Here is a 22,638-nt window from a genome sequence, read left to right as displayed (position 1 = left end):
TATTAAACAAGAAAAATAAAAAATTTAATTGGATGTGCATATTAATCTAATATAAATAACATATAGATTTAAAATAAATTCTCTGTATATTATAAATACTAAAATACGTCAGATAATAAAACCATGCTTATAGAGATAGAATAAAAGGTAAGCTTAATTAAAGATTTGATAAGTAAACGTATCATATAAAAATATAAAAGGACACGCAATATTTAATTTAGTTGAATCCTAAAATATAGGTGGATATGGAAAGTTTTTGAGGTAATCAAGGAAATGGAGTAGCAAAATGGGAGGGAAAAACTGAAAAACAAGCGTAATTTTGGGTGGAGAACAAAATTAGGCGGCAGTTTTAATTAGGGATAAAAAAGTAAATATAGTTTCTATTGAACCGGAAATTTGAAGTAAACCGGTTTTTTTTACTATTAAACCAGTTTATGGCTGGCCATAATGTGGCCACATAGCATTATTGTTTACAATAATATAATGCCCTGCAATAATTTTAAAGACCAATACAGCATCTTTACTATGAATTTATGGATTAGTTAGGATCCAAAATACTAGGAGTAAAATACTGACATTTATATTTGGCATTAAAAGGCACTTGAGATAATCATAATTATCAGCAATGAATTCTTTGCCATTCTGATAGGTTCGATTTTGACCCACAGCCATTAATGTCCATTATATTACTTACCTACTCAACAGGCCCTCGTAATTATAGTAATCAAGAGAGAGAGAGAGAGGATCTGGAAAAGAAAAAAGTGACAAAGTAGAGTTCATAGGAACAAGCAATTCTTGTTTGATGCATTCTTGGTGATGAAGGAAGAATCATAACTGCATAATAACCCACTTCTCAGCAGCTCATTGTTTCAGTTACTGAGACGAAGGCAAAATGGGTTGTGAGAAACTATTAGTTCTCACATTTTTGGTAGCAGTAGCTCATGCAGCAGCAGACAGCATGCAAATGCAACCAGTAATGGCTTCTTCATCAGACAACAAAGTGAACTTGTCTGTCTACTACGAATCACTGTGCCCCTACTGTGCCAATTTCATGGTCAATCATCTCCTCAAGATTTTTCAGACAGATCTCATCAACATAGTCAATCTCAGACTCATCCCTTGGGGCAACACTCAGATTCAATCCAATGATACTTGGATTTGCCAGGTCCCTCTCTCTCTCTCTCTCTCTCTCTCTCTCTATGGAGAACTGGTTTTCTAACCTCGGTGTTATTGCTCTGCAGCATGGTGTAGACGAATGTCGGTTGGATGTGATAGAGGCTTGCGCCATCAATTCCTGGCCTAAAGTGGTACTATAACATTGACATTGACATTGATCTATGCACTGTAAATATTTATGTAGATTGTTGCTCTACAACGATTAATCTATTGCAGGAGAAGCATTTCAAGTTTATATACTGTGTGGAGCGACTGCATTTGATGGACAAACACACACAGTGGCAATCATGCTATGGTGCAAATAATTTGGATCAAACACCCGTAAACAATTGCTATAATAATGGCCTTGGTTTTCAGGTTAGTTTACATGCTTCACTATTGTGGGAAACTAAGTTATACAGTATTTTTTATCCCAACAACGGTAGCATAATGCTTCTTGTTTTCTACACTATCCAGCTTGAGATGGCATATGCTGATGAAACGACTAAGCTCAATCCTCGTCACAGATTCGTGCCATGGGTTGTTGTCAACAATATTCCTCTTCAAGAAGTAAGTCTCTCTCACTCTCTCTATACTTAGATATAAGTACAAGAATGAGCCATACCTTGTTTTCATGGATGCAGGATTTTGAGAACTTCATAGGATATGTTTGCAGAGCTTACAGAGGAAACAAGGTGCCCAAAGCTTGTGCTCGTTAACAGAAAGTTTAAAAGAATCTGAAGTAATCTGAAGATTCAAGAAAACTTTAAAATAACTTCAGTTTTCCATATGTAATAGTTTCTGTATCTCGACAGCTTCGCTGTAGAAACATGTTGTAATAATAGGTACCTGTTTTGAACCTCAAATGTACAAGTAAATTTTGCTGCTTAATTTTCAATAAGCAATCTCCAAGTCATCCTCAGTTAAGAACAAACAAGTTATCACCATAAATCGTTGCGATTCCTGCTTAGCAAAAGACTAAATAATTGCATATATGCACTACAAGCAAATACATTGCATACTCAGTATCATGCCAAGTTTATCATCTTCCAGATACTATTGCAAGTATCGAAGGTTGTGGCCGTTGATGGATCAAACTCGAACTTCTCAACCACTTTTCTGTCTCTCTCCACGATATCTACAATATTTGAGGTGAAGGAAAAATCCATGGAATGATAAGGGATGTTGAGCACATAAACAAATGTGTAAAATAAATCAAAATGCTTAAGAACTATCAATAGTGGTTATTCTAGAAATTGCACTACTCAAAGTAAGAAGGATACGGCCTGATATTCTGGAGGGATTGTCCAGGTATGGTATAGTATTTGTGACAGAAGCATACATTGAAAGCTTCATCCTGTATGATCAAAGGAAATTGTATAGGTTGTCAAATCAGAGCATCCATGATTAGCTCTTCCTCCAATATAAAACCAAGAAAGATTTGAAACCAACAGCACAAAACAAATAAATAGAAGAAATGCATTCACAAAATACGTAGTTGCTCAATTCATCAAGTTGCAGTAAAGTTCTCTATGAAGTTTTCAGAATATAAGCAACGGAAACAAGGTGCCCAAAGTTTGTTCAGGAGATGCGTCTGTTTTTGGATCTATGAGATCCGCTGTTTTCTTTGGATGTGAATATTATCGTGTTTCTTCGATGAATAAAACAATTTTGTAAGTTCAGAATATGAGCAATGAATACAAATGTCGATCAAAACGACCCACTGATCTCCAGCACCCAAACCAAGGTTAAACACACATCAATCTTAATAGCATGAGATAGACACCAATTATGGCACATATGCAAAATGCTCAGGTGTTTGTGACTTACTGATCTCTCACTTGATCTTGATCAAGCTTCTTTATGGTTTGTCTTTGTTCTTCCACAGTCTCCCTCTTATGCTCTAAATCATCAATTTCATTAACTATTTCTGTGTATATTGAATAGGAATTGTTAGCCAATGCAATATGAGAGTAAGTATAGATTTGAATGTATAAATTTATAAAATACATATCTAAGCTCCTCTCTGAGCTGGCGTTCTAGATCTTGCTCCTCTTCCAACTCTTTCTGGAGTGAGTCAAGTTCCGCATCAGCAATGCTCTCAGCTGCTGCTGCTGCTGCTTTCTGCTTGCAAGTATGAATCTTCTGTTCATAATCTAAAGAACAAGAACCAAATATCAGAGGCAGGCTTGACAAGTTCCAAAATAATTTTGACGGAAACACTATGCATTTGAAGCAAGGTCACATAATTTTGCATCTCAGGATCACATTGAGAGGCAAGCATAATGAAATTTAAAAGAGATTAGTGTACAAAATAACAGAGGCATCCGGTCTCAATCCAAAATAACAACCTTTAAAGTCATACACCAATGTTTCTAATTGTAAAAAAATAAAAACATCAATGATTTTTTTCACTTATGAAGCTAATCAACCGAAAATACTGCAAACATCCATATGGAAGAGCGACAGACTGAACAAAGTTCGTAATTATTAAATGAGACATTGCATATCCCAATAAAACCATCGATTAAAGGATTAAATCGAATGTAAAAATATGTGTATCATCGCGAGCGACAGAATTTAAACCTTCGATGGTTTTCTGAACTTCATTGAAGTCTTTGTCACATTGGGATTGAAGGGCACTGGCTTGGCGGAGAAATTGCCTGAGATTTGCAACGTCCTTCTCTTCTTTCAGCACTTCTATCAAGTTGTTGCTGTAGTTCATCAAGTCCTCCATTTTCATTGTTGTTGATACCTCCCCCATTGTCGGAGAACTAGGGTTCCAGATTATCAATTGTTGGTGACACCAGAACGTTTGATATAAATTGAGCGAATTTACTAAGATCTGGGCAAGTTATCGTGAAGTGAATCGAGATCTGGTTGGGGAAGTATTTGAGAATTAGATTGACAGAGGAGGAGCGGGAAAATTCTTCAAGGATTTCGAAATTAGGGCCAGACAGAAAATTTTCTAGATTTGTGATTTGAATTCCAGTGATTCATACGCTCCATACAATCATCAAATATGTATATATTTTTATATTTACATTGCAGGTATAAGCAGTCAGTCAATATGTCCGAGTGGTTAAGGAGACAGACTCGAAATCTGTTGGGCTTTGCCTACGCAGGTTCGAATCCTGCTGTTGACGATTATTTTTTTTAATAAAACATTTAATACTTATAATGTTCATAAGTAATCTTTTTATTGCTAGTATATCGTAAAAAATTAAGACTATAATATTTGTCATGAATTAAGAGAAAATAGCTTATCCTTACAAGAAACTTTTTCCAAGAAAATGATTCACTATCAGGTAAAATTAGAGTGGAAAGTAGTGAAAAAAATATATAGTATGCGTTTTTGTAATATACTACTATGCAAAACTTATTACTAGTGCCGAACTGTCAAACTAACAAATACTAGTTTATTATTAGATCGTTACGAGATCTCCATATAAATGAATTCAAATGGACTAAAAATATTCTGAAATGAACTAAAAATGAAGGGTTCGTAAATTAGTTTGACATTGATCATAAAATCATAAACCTTCCACACCGATTAACCATAAAATGCATTATTTTAAGACCATCGCCAAGGGTACACTAAAACTTAAAATGGGACAGGTATTTAGCTCCAATAGTCCTCAAAAACCAATCCCATTTTTAGTTTTTGAGAAAAAAATACTCCGTACCTATCTTTAGGTTTACATTAAACTCAAAACCATTTTTTTTTGAAATTTTGTGAATAAAAAAAGTATAATAGAGTAAATATTATTTTAAGTTTGAGTTTAGTGTAAATGGTTGGAGTAAAATTATATTTGATGTGACATTTACGCTAAAATATGTTTGAGTTTAGTGTAAATGGTCGGAGATGCTCTGAGGAGAAATATTCTAATAGGGTTACCATTTAATACAGGTTTGGGAGTAAGGTCGGAAATTTACTTTAGTCTAATTTTCATTTGCATTCTTTTATGATTGTTCATAAGTTCTAGATCCAAATAAAAACATTAGTTGAATCTTGAGAGAAATTAGACTCAGAAGAAATTAAATTATGCATTAAAATATCTCATAATTATAATTATCATCATATATACAAAACTAATGCTCTTAATAGAAGATAAAAGATGGATATATTAGCACACTTACCTGCAAAGTTTGGGAGCGAAGTCATGCAAATAAGTTCAACATAGACAACCAATGTGATGCTAGCAACCCTTTTCGACTCCATATTCTAAAATATTTTTATTTTGAACCTGATTGATAAAATTTGTCATTGGGTTTGCTTTTTATAGCACATTTTTTGGGTATAATTATAAATGTTGGAAATGATTATTGGCATAAATGCAATTTGTTGTTATATTCGTTTGGTATTTTGATAATATTTGCTGTTTAGTTTTGATGGGTTCAAGTAGTATGCCCGATCTATTCGATTGATTTGCACACCTAATATTAGCAACCAAACTTACAAAAGATTGCACTTTAAATGAGATATAAAGAAAATAGTTATAATTAATAGGCAAAAATTTCCATTGACGCGCGCTGCCATAACTAGTACTCCTTCCGTCCCAACTAAGTTGAATTGTATTCCCTTTTGAGATGTCCCAACAAAGTTGAGTCATTTCTTCTTTTTTTTAATTTTTGCCAAAAACCAAAACATCAATCACTTTTACTCCCTCCGTCCCAAGGAAGATGACCCCTTTCTTGGGCGGCACGAGATTTTATACAAATTTATTTTTGTGTGTTGAGAGGAGAGAGTAAAGTAAGAGAGAGGGAATAAAGTAGAAATAAATGTGTTTCCATTTTAAGTAATGAGTCATCTTAGTTGGGACAAACTAAAAAGGAAAGTGGGTCATCTTCAATGGGACGGAGGGAACACTTTATTTCATCATTTATTTTGCTCTCTCTTTATCTCTCCTACTTTTTATCTTGCCTACTTTATTATACTTTCATTTAATGTATTCAACAAAATTTCTTAATTTTCATACTCAAAAGTTTTGTATCAACTTAGTTGAGACGGGGGAAGTACTAGTATTAAACTTATGGATTAGTAAATGAATTATAATAATTAAGCTTTAATTAAGGTAAGTAAATGTTAATTAGTGTGATTAACAGTGTTAACTATAACAATATATATAAACTGGATAGAAACAACAAATGTCAATATGTCCGAGTGGTTAAGGAGACAGACTCGAAATCTGTTGGGCTTTGCCTGCGCAGGTTCGAATCCTGCTGTTGACGATAATATTTTTTAATAAATCCTCTTTTGCATTTCCTTGGTCTCTGTTTGATTATGAGCTGTTATTTTATTTTTCAACAGTTAGCAGTTGTATTGGGTGGGAAGGGATGGAAAGACAAAAAGTCAAAAACATAAATTTCCATTTATCCACTAAATAATCACGATAATTTTTATTAATAAATCCTCTTTTGCATTTCCTTGGTTGGTTTGATTTTGAGTGGTTATTTTATTTTTCAACAGTTAGCGGTTGTATTGGGTGGGAAGTGAAGGAAAGACAAAAAGTCAAAAACATAAATTTCCATTTATCCACTAAATAATCTAGAATATCAAACGATTCACTTATTTTTTCATCTTGTGCTATATTATGATCCTTACCGAATTAGACTAGTACATATTTCTCTCTTATACTGAAATAAATATTTACCGCATAGCTTGCAATAGTACTCTTTTATGTCCAACATCTACACCCTTTACATGATCAACCAACACAATTCTTCACCTCTTACTACAAAACGTCGATACTCTCACAAGCACTGTCTCCTTCCATCTCAACACCATCTCATTCTCTCTCAAACCCTCAATCCTCACACTATACCAACTCTCTCTCTCCCCCACCATCACCCGAGCTTCGCCCAAGCTCTCCCCGCTCGCCCTCCGCCCCTCCAAACCACACTCGAACTCGAGACCTCTGGCCTTCTCCTTCCACTCGTCAAACCACGCAAACGGGCACATAAAAGGCGCCAAAAATAGACACTCCACCGCCGCTCTCCCCTCTCCCAAATAAGGCAATTTACACTCCAACGCCTCGAACAGAGCCTCATAGTGCTCAACAAGTTTCCCATAATAACACTCAAAACTAACTTGATTTCCCAATTTTACCCCTGCCTCCCCATCTCCAACCGTCAGAATTCCATCAAATTTCGCCAACAACTCCTCCGCCGCCTTAACGAACTCCGCCACGCCGCTCCTCCGCCCCATATGCGGCAGGGCCGCCATGCAATTGAACACTAGCCAATCTCTACCGCCGCCGTCCTTCCTTCCCTTCATCTCATCCTTGAAATCTTGAATGGATTTTTCCTCAATCTGCAGCTCTACGCCAAACTGCCTCGCCTGATTAATCAACAGTTTCTTAGTCTCCTCGAACTCCCAGCATGAAGGCGAAGACATCATGTCTTCGCCTTCATGCTTTATGGCCGTGAGCCTCACCGGCTTCCGGCAACGGCTCAGGGCCTCGATCAATGCAGGCCACTGGATCCCTTCCCCGATGTCAAAATCGACGATGTGCAGCGTCTCCGCGTCAACGGGTATGGATTCGAGAATAGCCGCGTTGACCGCGTTGTGAGCGAACCTCCCGCTGATAAGGGTTTGGTACAACACATTGAACGCCGCTGCAAAGTTTTTGATTGATTCTTGCCTTAAATATTCGTCGTATTTGGATTCGAACATGTTGTACGCCACCCGTTCGACAGAAGTCCCCTGAGGGTTGCTCTTCTCATTTATGGACTCAATTATCACTTGAGCTAGTGATCCATTGTTTCCATCATGCATGGCTTCACCAAAAGCTTTAATGAGATGAGTTAGCCTCAACTCGTTTTCTAGCTTTGTATCCTCCATTGGCATGTTTAGAGGCACCTCTGGGACTGGGAGGATCTGTGCGTTCTGGCTCGACTCCAAGGAAGGGGCAGGACTCCATACGTCTGCTGCAAAGGCAGCAGACAGAGAAGTCATGTCTTCACTGTGACTGGATTCACTAGAATGAATCCAGTCACAGATGTCATCAATGTCGCTTCTCGAGATCTCCACAAGACTTTCGCCATGACCAAAAAGGTCATTGGGAAACGTATCTAGGAAGAATGAGTCTGAAGAAACCATAGAAGAATCTTCAGACGAGGCGAATGATGGAGAAAAGAACACTCCATCTATGATCATATCTTGATCATCATGAGAGGTGGGGAAGGTGGGAAAAAATAGCTCTGATTGCATCATTTTGAGGGGGGTGATTTGCAAAGAAGAGGGGAGTTTTGAACTTGGGAGATGGGTGCAATTTATACAAAAAAAAAATGTTGTGGATGTTGAAAGAAAATAAATTTAAAATGCTAGAGAAAGACCACACCATTGTCCATATACCAATAATTTTTTAATGTTGAATGTTCCCTTAAAATTCATCTTTCCTTCACTTGTATTTACTGAAGAAAAATTCTTGATCCAGCTAGCATATCATCAAAAGATTATTAAATAAATATAGGTAGGTATTAGCAGTCCAAATGTCTTCTTCATATTGAATGAGAATCATGGAATTTATATCATAAGCTTATTTCTTCTTTGTGAAAGATTATTTAAGAAGACAAACACATCAATTTAACTTTCAACTGTTTGTTTTTCATATAGGTCCCTTGGAATATGACACCATGAATAGGTACAATTTTGTTAGCAACTTTTGCAACTTTTGGTGCTTTTACAAATTTTATTGTACTTTAGGAAGTGGAATCTTTGGTGTAAAAGTTTTCTAAGTACATGGTTGGATATAGTTGCCGATACTCCATATTTCCTATGATACTTGAGTTATAGATATTCAATTTTGAATTATTTCATAGAGTAAAGGTCGAAACTGTTCATGAATATATGTCCATTTTATGATTTTGGTCATATACTTTATTTTTTGAATTTTTGCATCCTGAACATTTCAACTCGGATCACAATTAGTCCTACACTAACAATTACGTCAATTTTTAAACGGTTTAAACCCGATTTTGATGGTTTTAATAGTCCCATTCGAGTTATAACCGTTTAAAAATCGGTCAAAATCGGATTAAAACCGTTTAAAATTGACGGAATTGTTAGTGTAGGACCGATTGTGATCCGAGTTGAAATGTTCAGGATGCAAAAATTAAAAAAAATAAAGTATAGGACCAAAATCATAAAATGGTCGTATGTTCAAGACCAGTTTTGGCCTTAACTCTATTTCATATTACTTGAATCTTATGAGAATATGTATGAATTGTGGATGATCTTATGGCAAAAAACAAATATTTAAATTCTCCTACTTATTTTTTTCATCCATTTAACTTATTAAATATAACTCGTAAATTTTGTGTTAAAAGAAATTATTTTAAGGAACATGGAATAGAGGGAGTATAATTATATGATAAAATTGTGTTATACCAAAACATTTCCGAAATTTATGTACATACGAGAAGAGACAAAGGAAGTAAATTAAGGGGGAAAAGTACTCCATTAGAGTCCAAACATTGATGCAACAAATGAAGGAAAATATAACAAAAGAAGTAAATTAAGGGGGAAAAGTACTCCATTAGAGTCCAAAAATAGATGTAACAAATGAAGGAAATCATAGTTTTGTTCCATCTCATCCACATCTGCAAATTGTCTTAGCTAGTAAATTCAAAAGAAGCGACAGTGTATGCTCTTTAATTATCTTTTAATTGATTGTTAATATTGTCTCTTCCTCACTGATTCCTTTCTTAAACGCCAGCACAGAGCATCTCCCTAATATCAGGTAATATTATTCAGCAATCAAGTAATATAATTACTGCAATAACAGTCTTCAAATCTTTCTTAGCCACTAGAGAAGAGTTCAATATGCTAAAAATTGACCGATTTATAATTTACGACGTTCAATATCCTAATATATTAGACATAATTATGTTCGTGGATGAGATTAATTTGGCTCTTAACCTAAAGTCAATTTCCTGATTAATTTGCTAACGAAAAATTATGCTTTTGAACACCTTTTACGTCAATCTTGTCCTAGATGCATGTGGTTTCAGTATAATTTGTGGCTTGTTCTATTTCGTTGTAAATTTATCATAAGAAAATGAGAGATAAAAAGATGGAAATAATTTCTATACTATTTTTTTTTTATCATGCGTTCTCTAGAATAGAAAATATAGGACAATATCACAAGAAAATGAGAGATAAAAAGACAGTAGAAATTTTTTTTATCGATACCACATGATGATATTTTAATAAATCGGAGTGACAAAGAGGCGAATGATGTTGTCCGAATTTTTTTCGATGTTGCATAGTGAGAATTATGAACCTTACAATACATGTGAAAAAGAAAAAAGATATATACTCCATCCGTCCCGTAAGAGTATACACTTTTGATTGAGCACAAATTTAAATGCACAATTGGTAAACTAAGATAGATGTAGAAAACAAAAGTAATTAAAGTATTATTAGTGGAGAATGAGTCCTGTCCCATTAGAAATAAATGAGTTTCTAAAATTAAAAATTGCATATTCTTGTAAGACGGACTAAAAAGAAAGAGTGCATACTCTTGTGGGACGGATGGAGTACATTTTTTTCAATATTTTTTAACAAAAAGAGCAAACATTTGCTATTTACATTGCACAAGAAAGATTTTCTCATCACTAATTTATCCTTAACCAAAGGTCGAAGAATTGCATAAATAATTGGGTTAACTACTAATCTATGAGGTACGAAGTACTATAACTTTTCGATGGGAGGTGGATACTCTCTTCTTGAACTTAAAAATGTGAAGAATTGGACAGCTTGGTCAATTTCTAGTAAAAATGTTGTCAATTTTTTCAATTATCTCATTGCCAAAAAAATCCAGCATTCATTTTTTGATGAATGGTATTTAACAAAAATTTTTTACCTTGTAAGTCTACTTTTAGGTACTGTGGTAGAAAAATTATCCAAATACAGTATATCTCAAAAAATGAAGATATATAGGATCCTAGATTTTTGGCTATGAGATAATTGAGGAAACTATGAAAGTTATGGTATAATTGACTATTTTAAAATTACATAACTGACCAAAAATAGACTAAATTTAATGATTTTTCAGGGAACTTTGGAAAAAAAATAAATTACTACTACCAACGGACTTAGCTAGTATAGGGAGAGTCAATTTTGCTCTCTTTTCTTATGCAGTATTTATAGAGTCAAGCTGTCCAGGCACAAATTTTCAGCCCAGCCCATACCTAAACTTGCGTCACAAAAAGCCCATATATTGGGGGTTGACTCAAAAGTCCTACTAAGAATTTTTATTTAAATCATTCCATTTGAAATTTCTACGTAATTAACTTAAACAGATCGCTAATATTCTATTTAGTTAAATCCCTATCAGTTAATCATTTCCTAGCTTTACGCTATATTTTAATAATTTTTTGAAACATCGCGTTGAAATAGCAATGATTGATATTTTGATGCATTCGAAGACTTCATTTCTTTAGCTATATAGGAGTAGTATTTTTTTCTTGAGTAAGAATACATTGTGGTTGTAATTGAGTAGGTCAAACGGGACCACTTATAGAAATTAAACTAATTCAGAAAACTTGTTCAACACAAAAACTGATATTCAACACGTATCTATCTCCATTATTTTGTCACGAAATTAAATTTCATTTGACTAATTATTCAATAGGAGTAATATTTTCTCAAACAAAAAAATTGCACGGGTGAAATCTATCCTAGTAATTAGATTTAGCTCATAAAATTCAACATTTTCACTTAATTCATGAATTTCACACATGACACATCAACTTGTACATTCACATGATGCTTGTGAATGGATGGTGGGTTACATCGGGCAAGTGGGTGCACGACAATTGTGGGCAATTTATGATCGCTCTAAATTAATAATTCCTCCGTCCGCCATTAAATATCCCAAATTTAAGCGGCACGTGTTTTAAGAAATTATTTGACTTATGAAGTAAAGTGGGTAGAAAAGTCGGTGGAATATGGAATATACTTTTTATATATTGATTTTATAATAAAATGTGACTGAGTTAGTGAAATGTATGGTCCATTCACCTAATATGGTAAAGTGAAATGAGATATTTATTGACAGACGAACGAAAAAGAAAAAATGAGACATTTAATAGCGGACGGAGTAAGTATGATAACTAGAGTTTCGAGTTTATTTGTTGAGAATGCTAATTTAGTTTATTTGAGTTACTGTATGTTGTAATTTTAGTGGATTTTGGCAACTTCTTTGCAAGGTATAGTGCACAATCGATGTTTAGCAGTCTAGGATAATATTTATGGATGAGCGGTGAGCCTCTAATAAGGGAGTAAGAAGGGAGTTTTCAATCGCGTTTATTATTCTTTTTTTTTTTAATTGCGATTGGTCGAATCACCGCGCAATAGTTCCATTGTATTACTAATAATTTACTTCCAATGAATATCGTTTATATATTATTGTATAACCAACTAGAGGATACTTATGGCCGGATGTGCGAAGCTGAGTTTGAACCCAGAGGGCGTTACCAACTTTTCTTATATGTCAAAATAAAACACTATTGGTATATACTTATCATAATACAAAATAACACGTTGCAATTAATTAAAATTTCTTTTTCTCTAGAATCCCAAACTATTCAAACTTGAGGCATGAAATTGCACCTCACAAGTATTTTCTCGTTAGAAATTTGTGCACTAACGACTGTGACACAAACAAGTTCCCACTACTTATGTCCAAAAAATTGTCATCTTAAAATCACGACAACACCTTCATCAATCCCATTTCTCACTTTTCACTATCATCCCTCCAAAATGGCTCGTTCCAGCCTCTTCTCAATTCAAACAATCACCCTCCTCCTCTCCACATTTTTCTTCACACCAGAATCCATCAATTTCACCTTCCATGGATTCAACCAAGATGACCTTTACATCGATGAAGCAACCGTGATAAACCCTTCTAACAACAGCCCGGCAATGCTAACCGACAGCGATCCCAATGCCATCGGCCACGCATTCTTCCCCCATCCAATCCCCATCTTCAACTCCACCCTCACTCGCTTCAACTCATTCAGCACACAATTCGTCTTCCAGATCAACCCCTCCAACGAAGGCGGCTACGGCCTCGCCTTCACCCTCTCCGCCTCCCGGGGCTTCCCTGGCGCCCGCCCCGGCCACCTCATGGGAGTATTCAACGACTCCAACAGGAACACCTCCTCCACAAACCACATCTTCATGGTCGAATTCGACACCGTGAAAGGCTTCGACGAGGACATCGATTCCGACGGAAATCACGTCGGAATCAACCTCAACGGAATGAATTCCAGTTATTACAAAGTAACCGAGATTTATTTGCAGAAGGCTAAGCCTATTAGAGCGTGGATCGACTATGAAGCAATCAGCAAACAAATTAATGTCACCATTGCTCGTGTCAATGATCCCAAACCAGAGCCGTTGATGTCTGTAACTCATGATCTGTCAGATGTTTTGTCGGAGAATATGTATGCCGGATTCTCCGCTGCAACGGGTGGAGACAAATGGAGCTCTCATTACATCCTAGGATGGAGCTTCCGCCTCAACGGCCCCGCCGATCATCTCGATTCGTCTCGGCTCCCCACCGTCGCTGCAAATTCCGGCAGCAGTAGCGAACTGAGGAACGCGCTCCTCGCTGCAATTTCTGCTGTTTTGATAATCTCTGTAGCGTCGTTGATCGGCATAGTAATGTACCGGAGATCGAGCCGGTTCGAGGATTTGGAGAAATGGGAGCTGGATTGCCCCCATAGATTCCGGTACCGGGAGCTCCACGCGGCGACGAAAGGGTTTAGAGAGAGTGAGATGATCGGAAGGGGAGGGTTTGGAGCAGTTTACAGAGGGGTTTTGGCGAGCAGCGGCGTTGAGGTTGCGGTGAAGAGGATCACAACCAATAATCCGCTGCAAGGGATGAGGGAATTTGCGGCGGAGATTGAGAGTTTGGGGAAGTTGAGGCACAAGAACTTAGTCCATCTTCAAGGTTGGTGCAAGCGCAAAAATGATCTACTTTTGGTATACGACTATCTCCCCAATGGAAGCCTCGATTCTCTGCTCTACAATCCTGACCCCGGTTTCCCGGTCGTGTTGAGCTGGGAGCAGAGGTTCAGCATCGTCAAAGGCATCGCGTCCGGCCTGCTATACCTACATGAGGACTGGGACCAGGTATGTTAGGAATTCATGTCTATCATCTAATGATACGAATGTATGTACATATCTAGATTCACGAACATGTCATGTCATTAGTTTCCTTGATTTGATTGAATACATGCATATGCACTACTTCTTGCAAATCCCCATACAGTTCAACAGTGCACCCTTCATTCCCAAAAAATATTCTTGTTTACTTATTTTGGACTGTTCATCAAATTTAGTCCACTTCTAATTAATTTTGAAAACATTTGCACTACTAGTGATGTGTCTTAGTATTCACTGACACTGCTTGAATTTTTTTTTTTTTTTTTTTTCTCTTTTTCTTTCATATAGTGTTTTATTTTATCAATCAAAACTCATATAGTACTATATACCAGCAGTATTAACGACATAGTAGGAACTTGTAACCTTTTGCATTGATTAATTAAAGCTGAATATCCTAATCTAATTATCCATGTATCTTTCAAGGTTGTCATACACCGCGACGTGAAGTCGAGCAACGTGTTGCTAGACGCCGACATGAGCCCCCGGCTCGGCGACTTCGGGCTCGCGAGGCTATACGACCACGGGAAGAATTCACACACGACGCACGTGGTGGGCACGATAGGCTACATTGCCCCCGAGCTGACCCACACGGGAAAGGCCTCAACAAGCACGGACGTCTTCGCGTATGGGATCCTCCTCCTCGAGATCGCCTGCGGCCGGGCAGCGGTGGCCTACGAGGCCCACCGCAACGCGATCTTGGTGGACTGGGTGGTGGAGTGCATGCAGATGGGGAACGTGTTCGACGCCGTGGACGCGAGGATGGAGTATGTGGTGGAGGAGATGGAGATGGTGCTGGGATTAGGGCTCCTGTGCTCGCACCCGAGGAAGGAGATGAGGCCGACGATGAGGCAGGTGGTGAGGTATTTGAATGGGGATGAGGTTATGCCGTTGCTTGAGAGCTTGAGCTTGGAAGGTTCTAGAAGAGTTGATGAGATTACGGCGAGGCTGCTGCAGTTGGGATTGGTGGATAGGGTTTTGAGGTATAGTTCGGATTCCGTTAATTTGGGGGTTTCTGTAGGGGTTATGTCTACTACTTCTTTTGATGGAGGGAGATGATATTTAGTTTTATTTTATTTTATTTTTTTTATGATAGATTCTTTACGATTCACACAACGTAACTATAATACTCAGTTAGGAGGAATTGATAGAGTGTAATTATATATAATAGAAAATTAAATACTAGAATGTTATTCTTGTCATAGTATGTATACTTCAATTTGAGTTTTGATGATTATCATCACGCAAATGATTCAAGATCATGAGTACTAATTAAATTAATGATTGTACTTAAGTTTTCCATAAATGAATCTAACTGATTGTAATTAAGTTTCCAATAATATATATAGTCTTTTCTTCCGCTAATTAATAAAATTTTCATTTTGTCATTTTATTATTTTCGCTCATCGAAATCTTATTTACTAATTTTACTTTAAGTGGTAAATAGGTCACACATTTCATTTATGCATTTCGCTCATATTTTACTAATTTTTTTAACTCATATTATTTCATACTCGTATTTCTTTACAATTTTCTTGCTAAATGGAGAAAATATTTATTATACATAGGAATATATTGTTCAATAACTCGTCGTAAGATGTGATTATATTGTTTTGGTCGACATCAATACGACAATACCCACTACTCGCGCGTAAAGCTTAGTTTGGATTTTTCAATATTGAATAACCTTTTTAATGATTATTCTTCCCTTTCTCGAAGGCAAAAATCAATAGGGTTTGACATACAATGAATAGGGACTATAATCAAATGTATATCTGGACTTTTGTAAAGTAATTTTGAAAGGGATATTTGCATGTAAATTCCTAAACTTTCATAAAATTCAATTTTTTAATATTAATTTCGAAATCTGCTTATAAATTAATGAACTATTGATTTGGTTTAATTTTTAAACTAATCAAGATTTTGCACATAAGATGGTTTAGTATAAATCATAATTTAATAAGTAAAATTATTTAATTTACTAATGTTGTTTGCCTGCCTAAAACGTGACGTCATTTTAATTGACATGTGATAGTGTCATATAAGTCATCAAACTATGTTTCCATTGATCGTAAAATCAAAACAAATCAACAATTTAAAATTGATATGTACAATCAGAATTTGGCAAAAATTTAGAAACTTGCAGGTAAATTATCCATTTTTAAATTTAAAATTGATATATACAGTCACAATTTGACAAAAATTTAGAAACTTGCAGGTAAATTATCCCTTTTTTAAATTTAAAATTGATATGTACAGCCAGAATTTGACAAGAATTTAGAAACTTGGAGGTAGATTATCCATTTTCAAAATGCATGTTAGGAATCATTATGATATTTCATAATTAAAAGTACAACTTGCAATTAAAATAATCTATATATATTTTATCTATCCAAGTTCAAAGGCATAATATATGGATCAGAAATTTGATTTCAAATTATCTTTATTGTATATAATTAATTAGGTGATCCATAGTTTAATTATATATCTATAAAATCATGTGTGCACGTCAAGATTATTTATTTAGTTTTTCAAATTTAGCAAAATATGGAGAATTTAACTAGTGGAGTTTTTGGGTTGACTAGAACGCGTGGGCGCTCAATTTCGACTTTTCGACGCTTCAAATTATAAACACATATATAAGTCATAATCACATAAAAAGAAATTTAAGTTACATACATCAATTTACGCCACTAAATATTCTTATGTGGTCCATACTTAACGTGACCGACCCAATCTTCTATTCGTTTGAAGAAAAAAAATGCGGACTTATTATTAGTTTTGTATACTGAGATGAGAACTAATAAATTGTACTCCATGTGAACCAAGACACGTAAGTACTTCATAATATATAATACTCCTAGTAATCTTTTTTTAGCAAGTCAACGTTAGTTTGACTAAGCTTGATCATAACAGAAGTAATAAAAAGTCATAAATCAATTTGGATGGATATAAGTATTAAGTACTATTACTATATATGCCAATGAAGTAAGATTGCAAAAGCTCAATTGGGTGGCTAGTTTACTTGATTTAGATTAATCCTTAGATTGAGTTATTAATTAAGTTATTATATTCACAATTTTGTGTGAGTATTAATCCAGTTTATAGCATCATGTTCCAAATTGAGCCAAAAATATGGACCATATAGTCATTGAATTAAATATAATTATAACATAGTATAACAAAGTTTAAGAATTGAATTGAGTCAATTATTACTACATATTGTGAATTAACGTATGTACTAACATGGAAAATACAAAATCCAACATCATGGAAAATGTGTACATGCTTTTTGTGAGCTTCATTTATAGCACTATTCATGTTAAGTCCACATTAGCATTTTTTATTTTATATTGCTTTGATCCTATTACTTTCAGTAGTGACTATTAATTAATGTATTAAGTTTATCAATTTCATATAATAAAAGTTCAATTTTCTCTTTAATATATTCATTTATGTGATGATAGTAAAAACAAACCAATCGAGCTACAACGTACTTTTATGTAATTTGTAAAATCAGTAATGCCAATATTAAATTTTATGGTATAAATTTTTATCTTAAATAAAGATGTACAGTACAACATATTTACACTCATATATGCACCAACTGCATATATGCACTTCGGTAATTTTAAGTTGTACTCCCTCCGTTACATAATAATAGAGTCATTTTGCCATTTTGGTACGTTCCATAGTAATAGAGTCATTAATCTTTTTAGTAAAAGTCAACACATTTTTCCACACCTATTTTACTCTCTTTTACTTTTTTCTCTCTTCATCTCTCTAGCTTTTTCATTTTCTAATTTATTCTCTCTTTACTTAACTCACCTAACACAATTTTTCTTAATTTTCGTGTCGAAAAGAAACGCCTTCATTACTATGGAACGGAGAGAGTAGTATAGTATTAATGTTGTACAGGAGTAGTACTTATTTTCACATTACATTCACTTTGTAGTTTGTACACGTCTACATGTAAATACTCCTATATTTCATACGCGTTCTCACAATAAACATATTTTTTTTTATCATAATCAATGTACATATATACATACACTACAAATATAATTTTCTTACAATTGACTAGGTTATGGGGTGCATGGATGCAGAATGAATGATTGGATAGTGCACAGAAACTTCTTCATTGGGAAGTTGGGATCTCTTCTTGACCTAGAACTTTTGCCCTCAAAATTTCCGAATAAAGAAATAATCAAATAACACTTGAAAATAAGTTTCAAAGATACACGAAATTAAAATGGTTTTCATTTTTTTAATGAAGTTATGGAAAATGTCTATGGTTGACTTACTCGACCAAAATCAGACGATTTAGTCTTGTTCGTTTGTTTTTTCATTAAATAACGAATTCGTGAGTAATTAGACTACGCAGGAAATATTGGCGGCTGCTGGTTTTTCTAATTTATTGAACTATTAATTTGTTTAATTTTTTACTAGTAACATATTTTAATTTTGCAATCAATTATTGTTCATTCTAATTTTGCAATTAATAAAACTTAACGCTAATATAATTTGGTACGTACTTATGTGATACTATTGGACGTCAATGATAACAGGACACATTTTAGATAGCAAAACGTCGTTGTATTATACTCTCTCTTTCCCATAAAATAAAAATATTTTCCATTTTGGAATGTCCCATAAAAATATCCTCTTATATTTTTGATAACTTCCTTCTCTCTAATAAGGTGAGTCTCATTCTCTACTAACAATACTATAATTACTTTTTCTTTTTATCTCTCTAACTTTACTAATTATGCATTAATTATCGTGCCGTCCTAAATGTCCATATTTTTATGGGACGAAAAAAGTACTAAATTAATTTATTCAATAATTTGTTAAATTAAAGTTTATAGAAGAAAGAATGAAATGCTCGAGAGAAAATGATAAACGAAAAATGAGAAACGGGACGGAAAAGCAGCACACCAAATGAAATTATTAATTTACAATAGTAAAACGTGGTTACAGTACAGTGTATACAATGTAATGTCATTTTGATCGACGAACAACGGAATAGTTAATTAACTCCAAATATTAAATGTCCAATAGAGAATCTTAAAAATAAAATTTGTAAAATCAGTTATACTGAATGCTTTAAAACACTCCCTCCATCCCATAGAAATAGGTCAAATTTTCATTTTTCGTTTGTCTCATAGAAATAGTCTATATCCATTTATAGTAACTTTTTTCTCCTTTTCTTTTACTTTATCATTTATAAGGTCCACCATCCATTACACAAATTTCAATTACTTTTTCGCATTCTCTCTTACTTTACCAATTATAGGAATATACACTAAAACTTGTGTCAAGCACAAATGACTTCTTTCCTTTCTGTGAGATCAAACGAAAGTGAAAAATGAACTCCAGTTTCAAAGAGTCGAGACAGAACTCCTGCATCGTGGGGTGGGGACGAGACAACTACCCCCAAATCACAACCTTACCCGAGTCTGCCCTTGGAGATGCCCTAATACTTGCGCTACTACCCGCGTTGACCTTCAACCTTGACTTTTCCACATTTGGTTTACATCCACTCATTACTCAACTCACCCACTTCTTAGGAAGAACCTTTATATATAGATATAGACATATACTAGTATTAAGTTTTGCAGCTCATTTTTATATTCATTCTCATCGAAATGTCCACACTCAATTCTCTAATTCAAATCCTCATCTTCTCCAGCATCTTCTCCTTATCTCACTCCACAGGCCTCAACTTCACCTACCATGGATTCAACGACACCATTCTCAGTCGCGAAGGAGCCACCGTCACCAAACCAAACGGCGCATTACGTCTCACCAACACCTCAAAATCCGTCATAGGCCACGCCTTCTATCCATCTCCAATCCGCATCGCCAACTCCTCCTTCACCACGCATTTCGTCTTCCAAATCAACCCCGCCGCCGGCGCCGGCCGCGGCGGCTACGGCCTCGCCTTCACTCTCTCGCCGGCGCCGGCCTTCCCCGGCGCGGCGGCAGGGCACTACATGGGCGTTTTCAGCGATTCAAACAACGGAAAAGCCTCAAACCATGTTTTAATGGTCGAATTCGACACCGTCAACGGCTACAACGAGAAGACGGATGCCGAGGGGAATCACGTCTCAATCAACGTTAACGGGATGGATTCCGAACTCGAAGTTTCGAAACCCGCCGCCTTCCTCCCAGAAGGTTCTAGAGGGAAGGAGGAGGAGGTTTACTTGGAGAATCAGGGTCCTGTTCAAGCATGGATTGACTACGATGGAACTGGAATCAGCAAACGTTTTAATGTAACAGTAGCTCCTTTTGGAGTTAGCAAACCGATTCGGCCTTTGATGAATTTGGATTTGGATGAGAAAAATTCGGATGTTTTGTTGGAAGACATGTATATAGGATTCTCTGCTGCAACGGGGGAGAAATCGAGCTCTCATTACATCTTAGGATGGAGTTTTTGTCTCAATGGGATTGCTTCTCAGCTCAATCAATCTCTGCTTCCGGTAGTTGAGGTTGCGGAAGCATCATCTTCGAGTGGTGGTAGTAGAGTCAGGACTATACTTATTGCTACGTTTAGTGTGGCGTTGTTCGTGTTGGTAGTGTTCTTGATCGCCATGGTGTTCTACCGGAGAGTGATGAGGTTCGAGGTTTTGGAGGATTGGGAGGTCGATGCACCTCATAGGTTCCGGTATAGGGAGCTTTACGTCGCGACTAAAGGGTTTCGAGGGAGTGAGAAGATCGGAGAAGGGGGTTTTGGTGCTGTTTATAGAGGTGTTTTGCCAACTACGGGAGGTGAGGTTGCGGTGAAGAAGATCATGGCGAATAACTCGTTGCAAGGCATGAGAGAATTCGCAGCAGAAATCGAGAGTTTGGGGAAGTTAAGGCATAAGAACTTGGTCAATCTTCAAGGCTGGTGCAAGCACAAGAATGAGCTTGTTATAGTCTATGACTATGTACCAAATGGAAGCCTTGATTCTCTCCTTTACAATAGTAGCTCTGTTTTGAGCTGGGAGCAGAGGTTCAACATCATCAAAGGCGTCGCGTCCGGGCTGCTCTACCTGCACGAGGAGTGGGAGCAGGTCGTGATCCATCGTGATGTGAAGTCGAGCAACGTGTTGATAGACCGCGATATGAATCCAAGATTAGGTGACTTTGGGCTTGCGAGGCTGTATGATCATGGGAAGAACTCACACAGGACGACGAACGTTGTGGGCACCATAGGCTACATTGCTCCCGAGCTGACCAGGACGGGGCAGGCCTCGACGAGCACGGATGTGTTTGCTTATGGGATTCTGCTACTTGAGGTCGCGTGTGGGCGGGCTGCGGTCGTGTGTGAGGCTCACCGGAACGTGATCTTGGTGGACTGGGTGGTGGAGTGTATGCAGAAGGGGAACATGTTTGAGGCAGTTGATGGTAAGCTTAATTCAGCTTATGTGGTTCAGGAGATGGAGTTGGTGTTGGGGTTAGGGCTTCTCTGCTCACACCCGAAGGCAGAGTCGCGGCCGACGATGAGGCAGGTGGTGAAGTACTTGAATGGAGATGAGCTTCTGCCATTGTTTGAGAGATTGAGCTCAGCTGGTTCAAGAAGAGCCGATGAAGTTACAGCAAGATTGTTGGAATTAGGGTTGAGTGATAGGATTGGTTTTACTGGTACAACATCTTATTACTCCTATTATTCAAGTTCCATAGGGGCTATGTCTACCACTTCTTTTGGCTCTGGTAGATGAAGACACAATTTCTCAAGTATAGGTTGTCATATCTGATCATATTGGTGTATTTTTTCCAAGTGTAATTTATATTCTTGACCATTATAGAATGATGCATTGATTTGATTCGCTACTTTGTACTTCTTGCTTACTTCAGTGAGAAAGAAATTAATAACGGCAGAATTTGAATCCCACTCACCAATGAAGTCAACCACTCAACCCCAGAAAATATGTGCCAATCTGAGTTTTACTTGGGTTAATTTTTTAAAAAGAAAAACAAAAAAAAAAAAAAAAAAAAAAACAAATACACCACACAAGATCTCAAAGACTTGAGGATATCAAGTTTGCTTTTACCCAAATATGAGGAATTTTAAAGATAAATTACCAAGAAAATACATGGGAAATACAGCTCCAATCTTCTGACTATAAGAAATCATTATCAATATCAATCTCTCCAATCTCACAGCATGTGAATGAACAATTTTATACGCATTATATAAAGTCATATTAGCAAAACTAGAAAATGAAATCTAGTCGCTCTTGGAAAATGTTGCAGCATGATTTCAAGCCACATGCACAGAGAGAGGGAGAGAGAGAGAGAGTTGTGATTTATATGGCACT

General features: G+C 36.1%; 5 protein-coding genes and 2 non-coding genes across 7 annotated transcripts; 5 read left to right on the top strand and 2 right to left on the bottom strand.

Moving 5' to 3' along the window:
- The first annotated feature begins 720 nt into the window (after nt 1-720).
- On the top strand, nt 721-2,046 carry LOC125219015 (gamma-interferon-responsive lysosomal thiol protein). The gene is made up of 5 exons (XM_048120853.2): nt 721-1,165; nt 1,242-1,307; nt 1,393-1,533; nt 1,633-1,725; nt 1,800-2,046. Exons 1-5 carry the CDS (start codon nt 893-895, stop codon nt 1,872-1,874), a joined length of 648 nt encoding a protein of 215 aa, XP_047976810.1. The 5' UTR covers nt 721-892; the 3' UTR covers nt 1,875-2,046.
- LOC125219016 (kinetochore protein SPC24 homolog) lies at nt 2,024-4,135 on the bottom strand. The gene is made up of 5 exons (XM_048120855.2): nt 3,742-4,135; nt 3,170-3,311; nt 2,986-3,087; nt 2,439-2,512; nt 2,024-2,293 (listed from the first exon to the last, which is right to left on the bottom strand). Exons 1-5 carry the CDS (start codon nt 3,917-3,919, stop codon nt 2,184-2,186), a joined length of 606 nt encoding a protein of 201 aa, XP_047976812.1. The 5' UTR covers nt 3,920-4,135; the 3' UTR covers nt 2,024-2,183.
- An 84-nt stretch (nt 4,136-4,219) lies between these two features.
- Nucleotides 4,220-4,301, top strand: TRNAS-CGA (transfer RNA serine (anticodon CGA)). The gene has a single exon. It is a non-coding gene; the product is annotated as a tRNA-Ser (tRNA).
- Nucleotides 4,302-6,305: 2,004 nt separating this feature from the next.
- Nucleotides 6,306-6,387, top strand: TRNAS-CGA (transfer RNA serine (anticodon CGA)). The gene has a single exon. It is a non-coding gene; the product is annotated as a tRNA-Ser (tRNA).
- Nucleotides 6,388-6,880: 493 nt separating this feature from the next.
- Nucleotides 6,881-8,371, bottom strand: LOC125221374 (protein NODULATION SIGNALING PATHWAY 2-like). Its single transcript, XM_048123493.2, has one exon. It carries the CDS (start codon nt 8,369-8,371, stop codon nt 6,881-6,883), a length of 1,491 nt encoding a protein of 496 aa, XP_047979450.2.
- Nucleotides 8,372-12,804: 4,433 nt separating this feature from the next.
- On the top strand, nt 12,805-15,534 carry LOC125219847 (putative L-type lectin-domain containing receptor kinase VI.1). Its single transcript, XM_048121924.2, has 2 exons — nt 12,805-14,302; nt 14,759-15,534. The coding sequence occupies exons 1-2, from the start codon at nt 12,926-12,928 to the stop codon at nt 15,389-15,391; spliced, it is 2,010 nt and encodes a 669-aa protein (XP_047977881.2). The 5' UTR covers nt 12,805-12,925; the 3' UTR covers nt 15,392-15,534.
- Nucleotides 15,535-19,945: 4,411 nt separating this feature from the next.
- Nucleotides 19,946-22,150, top strand: LOC125219217 (putative L-type lectin-domain containing receptor kinase VI.1). Its single transcript, XM_048121129.2, has one exon. The coding sequence runs from the start codon at nt 19,981-19,983 to the stop codon at nt 22,036-22,038; it is 2,058 nt and encodes a 685-aa protein (XP_047977086.2). The 5' UTR covers nt 19,946-19,980; the 3' UTR covers nt 22,039-22,150.
- The last annotated feature ends 488 nt before the right edge of the window (nt 22,151-22,638 follow it).

This window comes from Salvia hispanica, chromosome 1, assembly GCF_029641045.1.
Source record: "Salvia hispanica isolate PSC_SH4W2 chromosome 1, Shi_PSC_v1, whole genome shotgun sequence".
In the NCBI taxonomy this organism is placed as follows: Eukaryota; Viridiplantae; Streptophyta; class Magnoliopsida; order Lamiales; family Lamiaceae; genus Salvia; species Salvia hispanica.
This window is presented reverse-complemented; position numbering and strand designations above follow the sequence as displayed.

Bases quoted from the DNA above. Each gene is read 5' to 3' on its own strand.
- LOC125219015 (XM_048120853.2), top strand. From the start codon at position 893: ATGGGTTGTGAGAAACTATTAGTTCTCACATTTTTGGTAGCAGTAGCT. The intron at 1,166-1,241 runs GTCCCTCTCTCT...ATTGCTCTGCAG, and splicing joins ATGATACTTGGATTTGCCAG to CATGGTGTAGACGAATGTCG. The intron at 1,308-1,392 runs GTACTATAACAT...AATCTATTGCAG, and splicing joins TCAATTCCTGGCCTAAAGTG to GAGAAGCATTTCAAGTTTAT.
- LOC125219016 (XM_048120855.2), bottom strand. From the start codon at position 3,919: ATGGGGGAGGTATCAACAACAATGAAAATGGAGGACTTGATGAACTAC. The intron at 2,513-2,985 runs GTAAGTCACAAA...TTGATCATACAG, and splicing joins CAAGATCAAGTGAGAGATCA to GATGAAGCTTTCAATGTATG. The intron at 2,294-2,438 runs GTATCCTTCTTA...CAAATATTGTAG, and splicing joins TCCCTCCAGAATATCAGGCC to ATATCGTGGAGAGAGACAGA.
- LOC125221374 (XM_048123493.2), bottom strand. From the start codon at position 8,371: ATGATGCAATCAGAGCTATTTTTTCCCACCTTCCCCACCTCTCATGAT.
- LOC125219847 (XM_048121924.2), top strand. From the start codon at position 12,926: ATGGCTCGTTCCAGCCTCTTCTCAATTCAAACAATCACCCTCCTCCTC. The intron at 14,303-14,758 runs GTATGTTAGGAA...GTATCTTTCAAG, and splicing joins TACATGAGGACTGGGACCAG to GTTGTCATACACCGCGACGT.
- LOC125219217 (XM_048121129.2), top strand. From the start codon at position 19,981: ATGTCCACACTCAATTCTCTAATTCAAATCCTCATCTTCTCCAGCATC.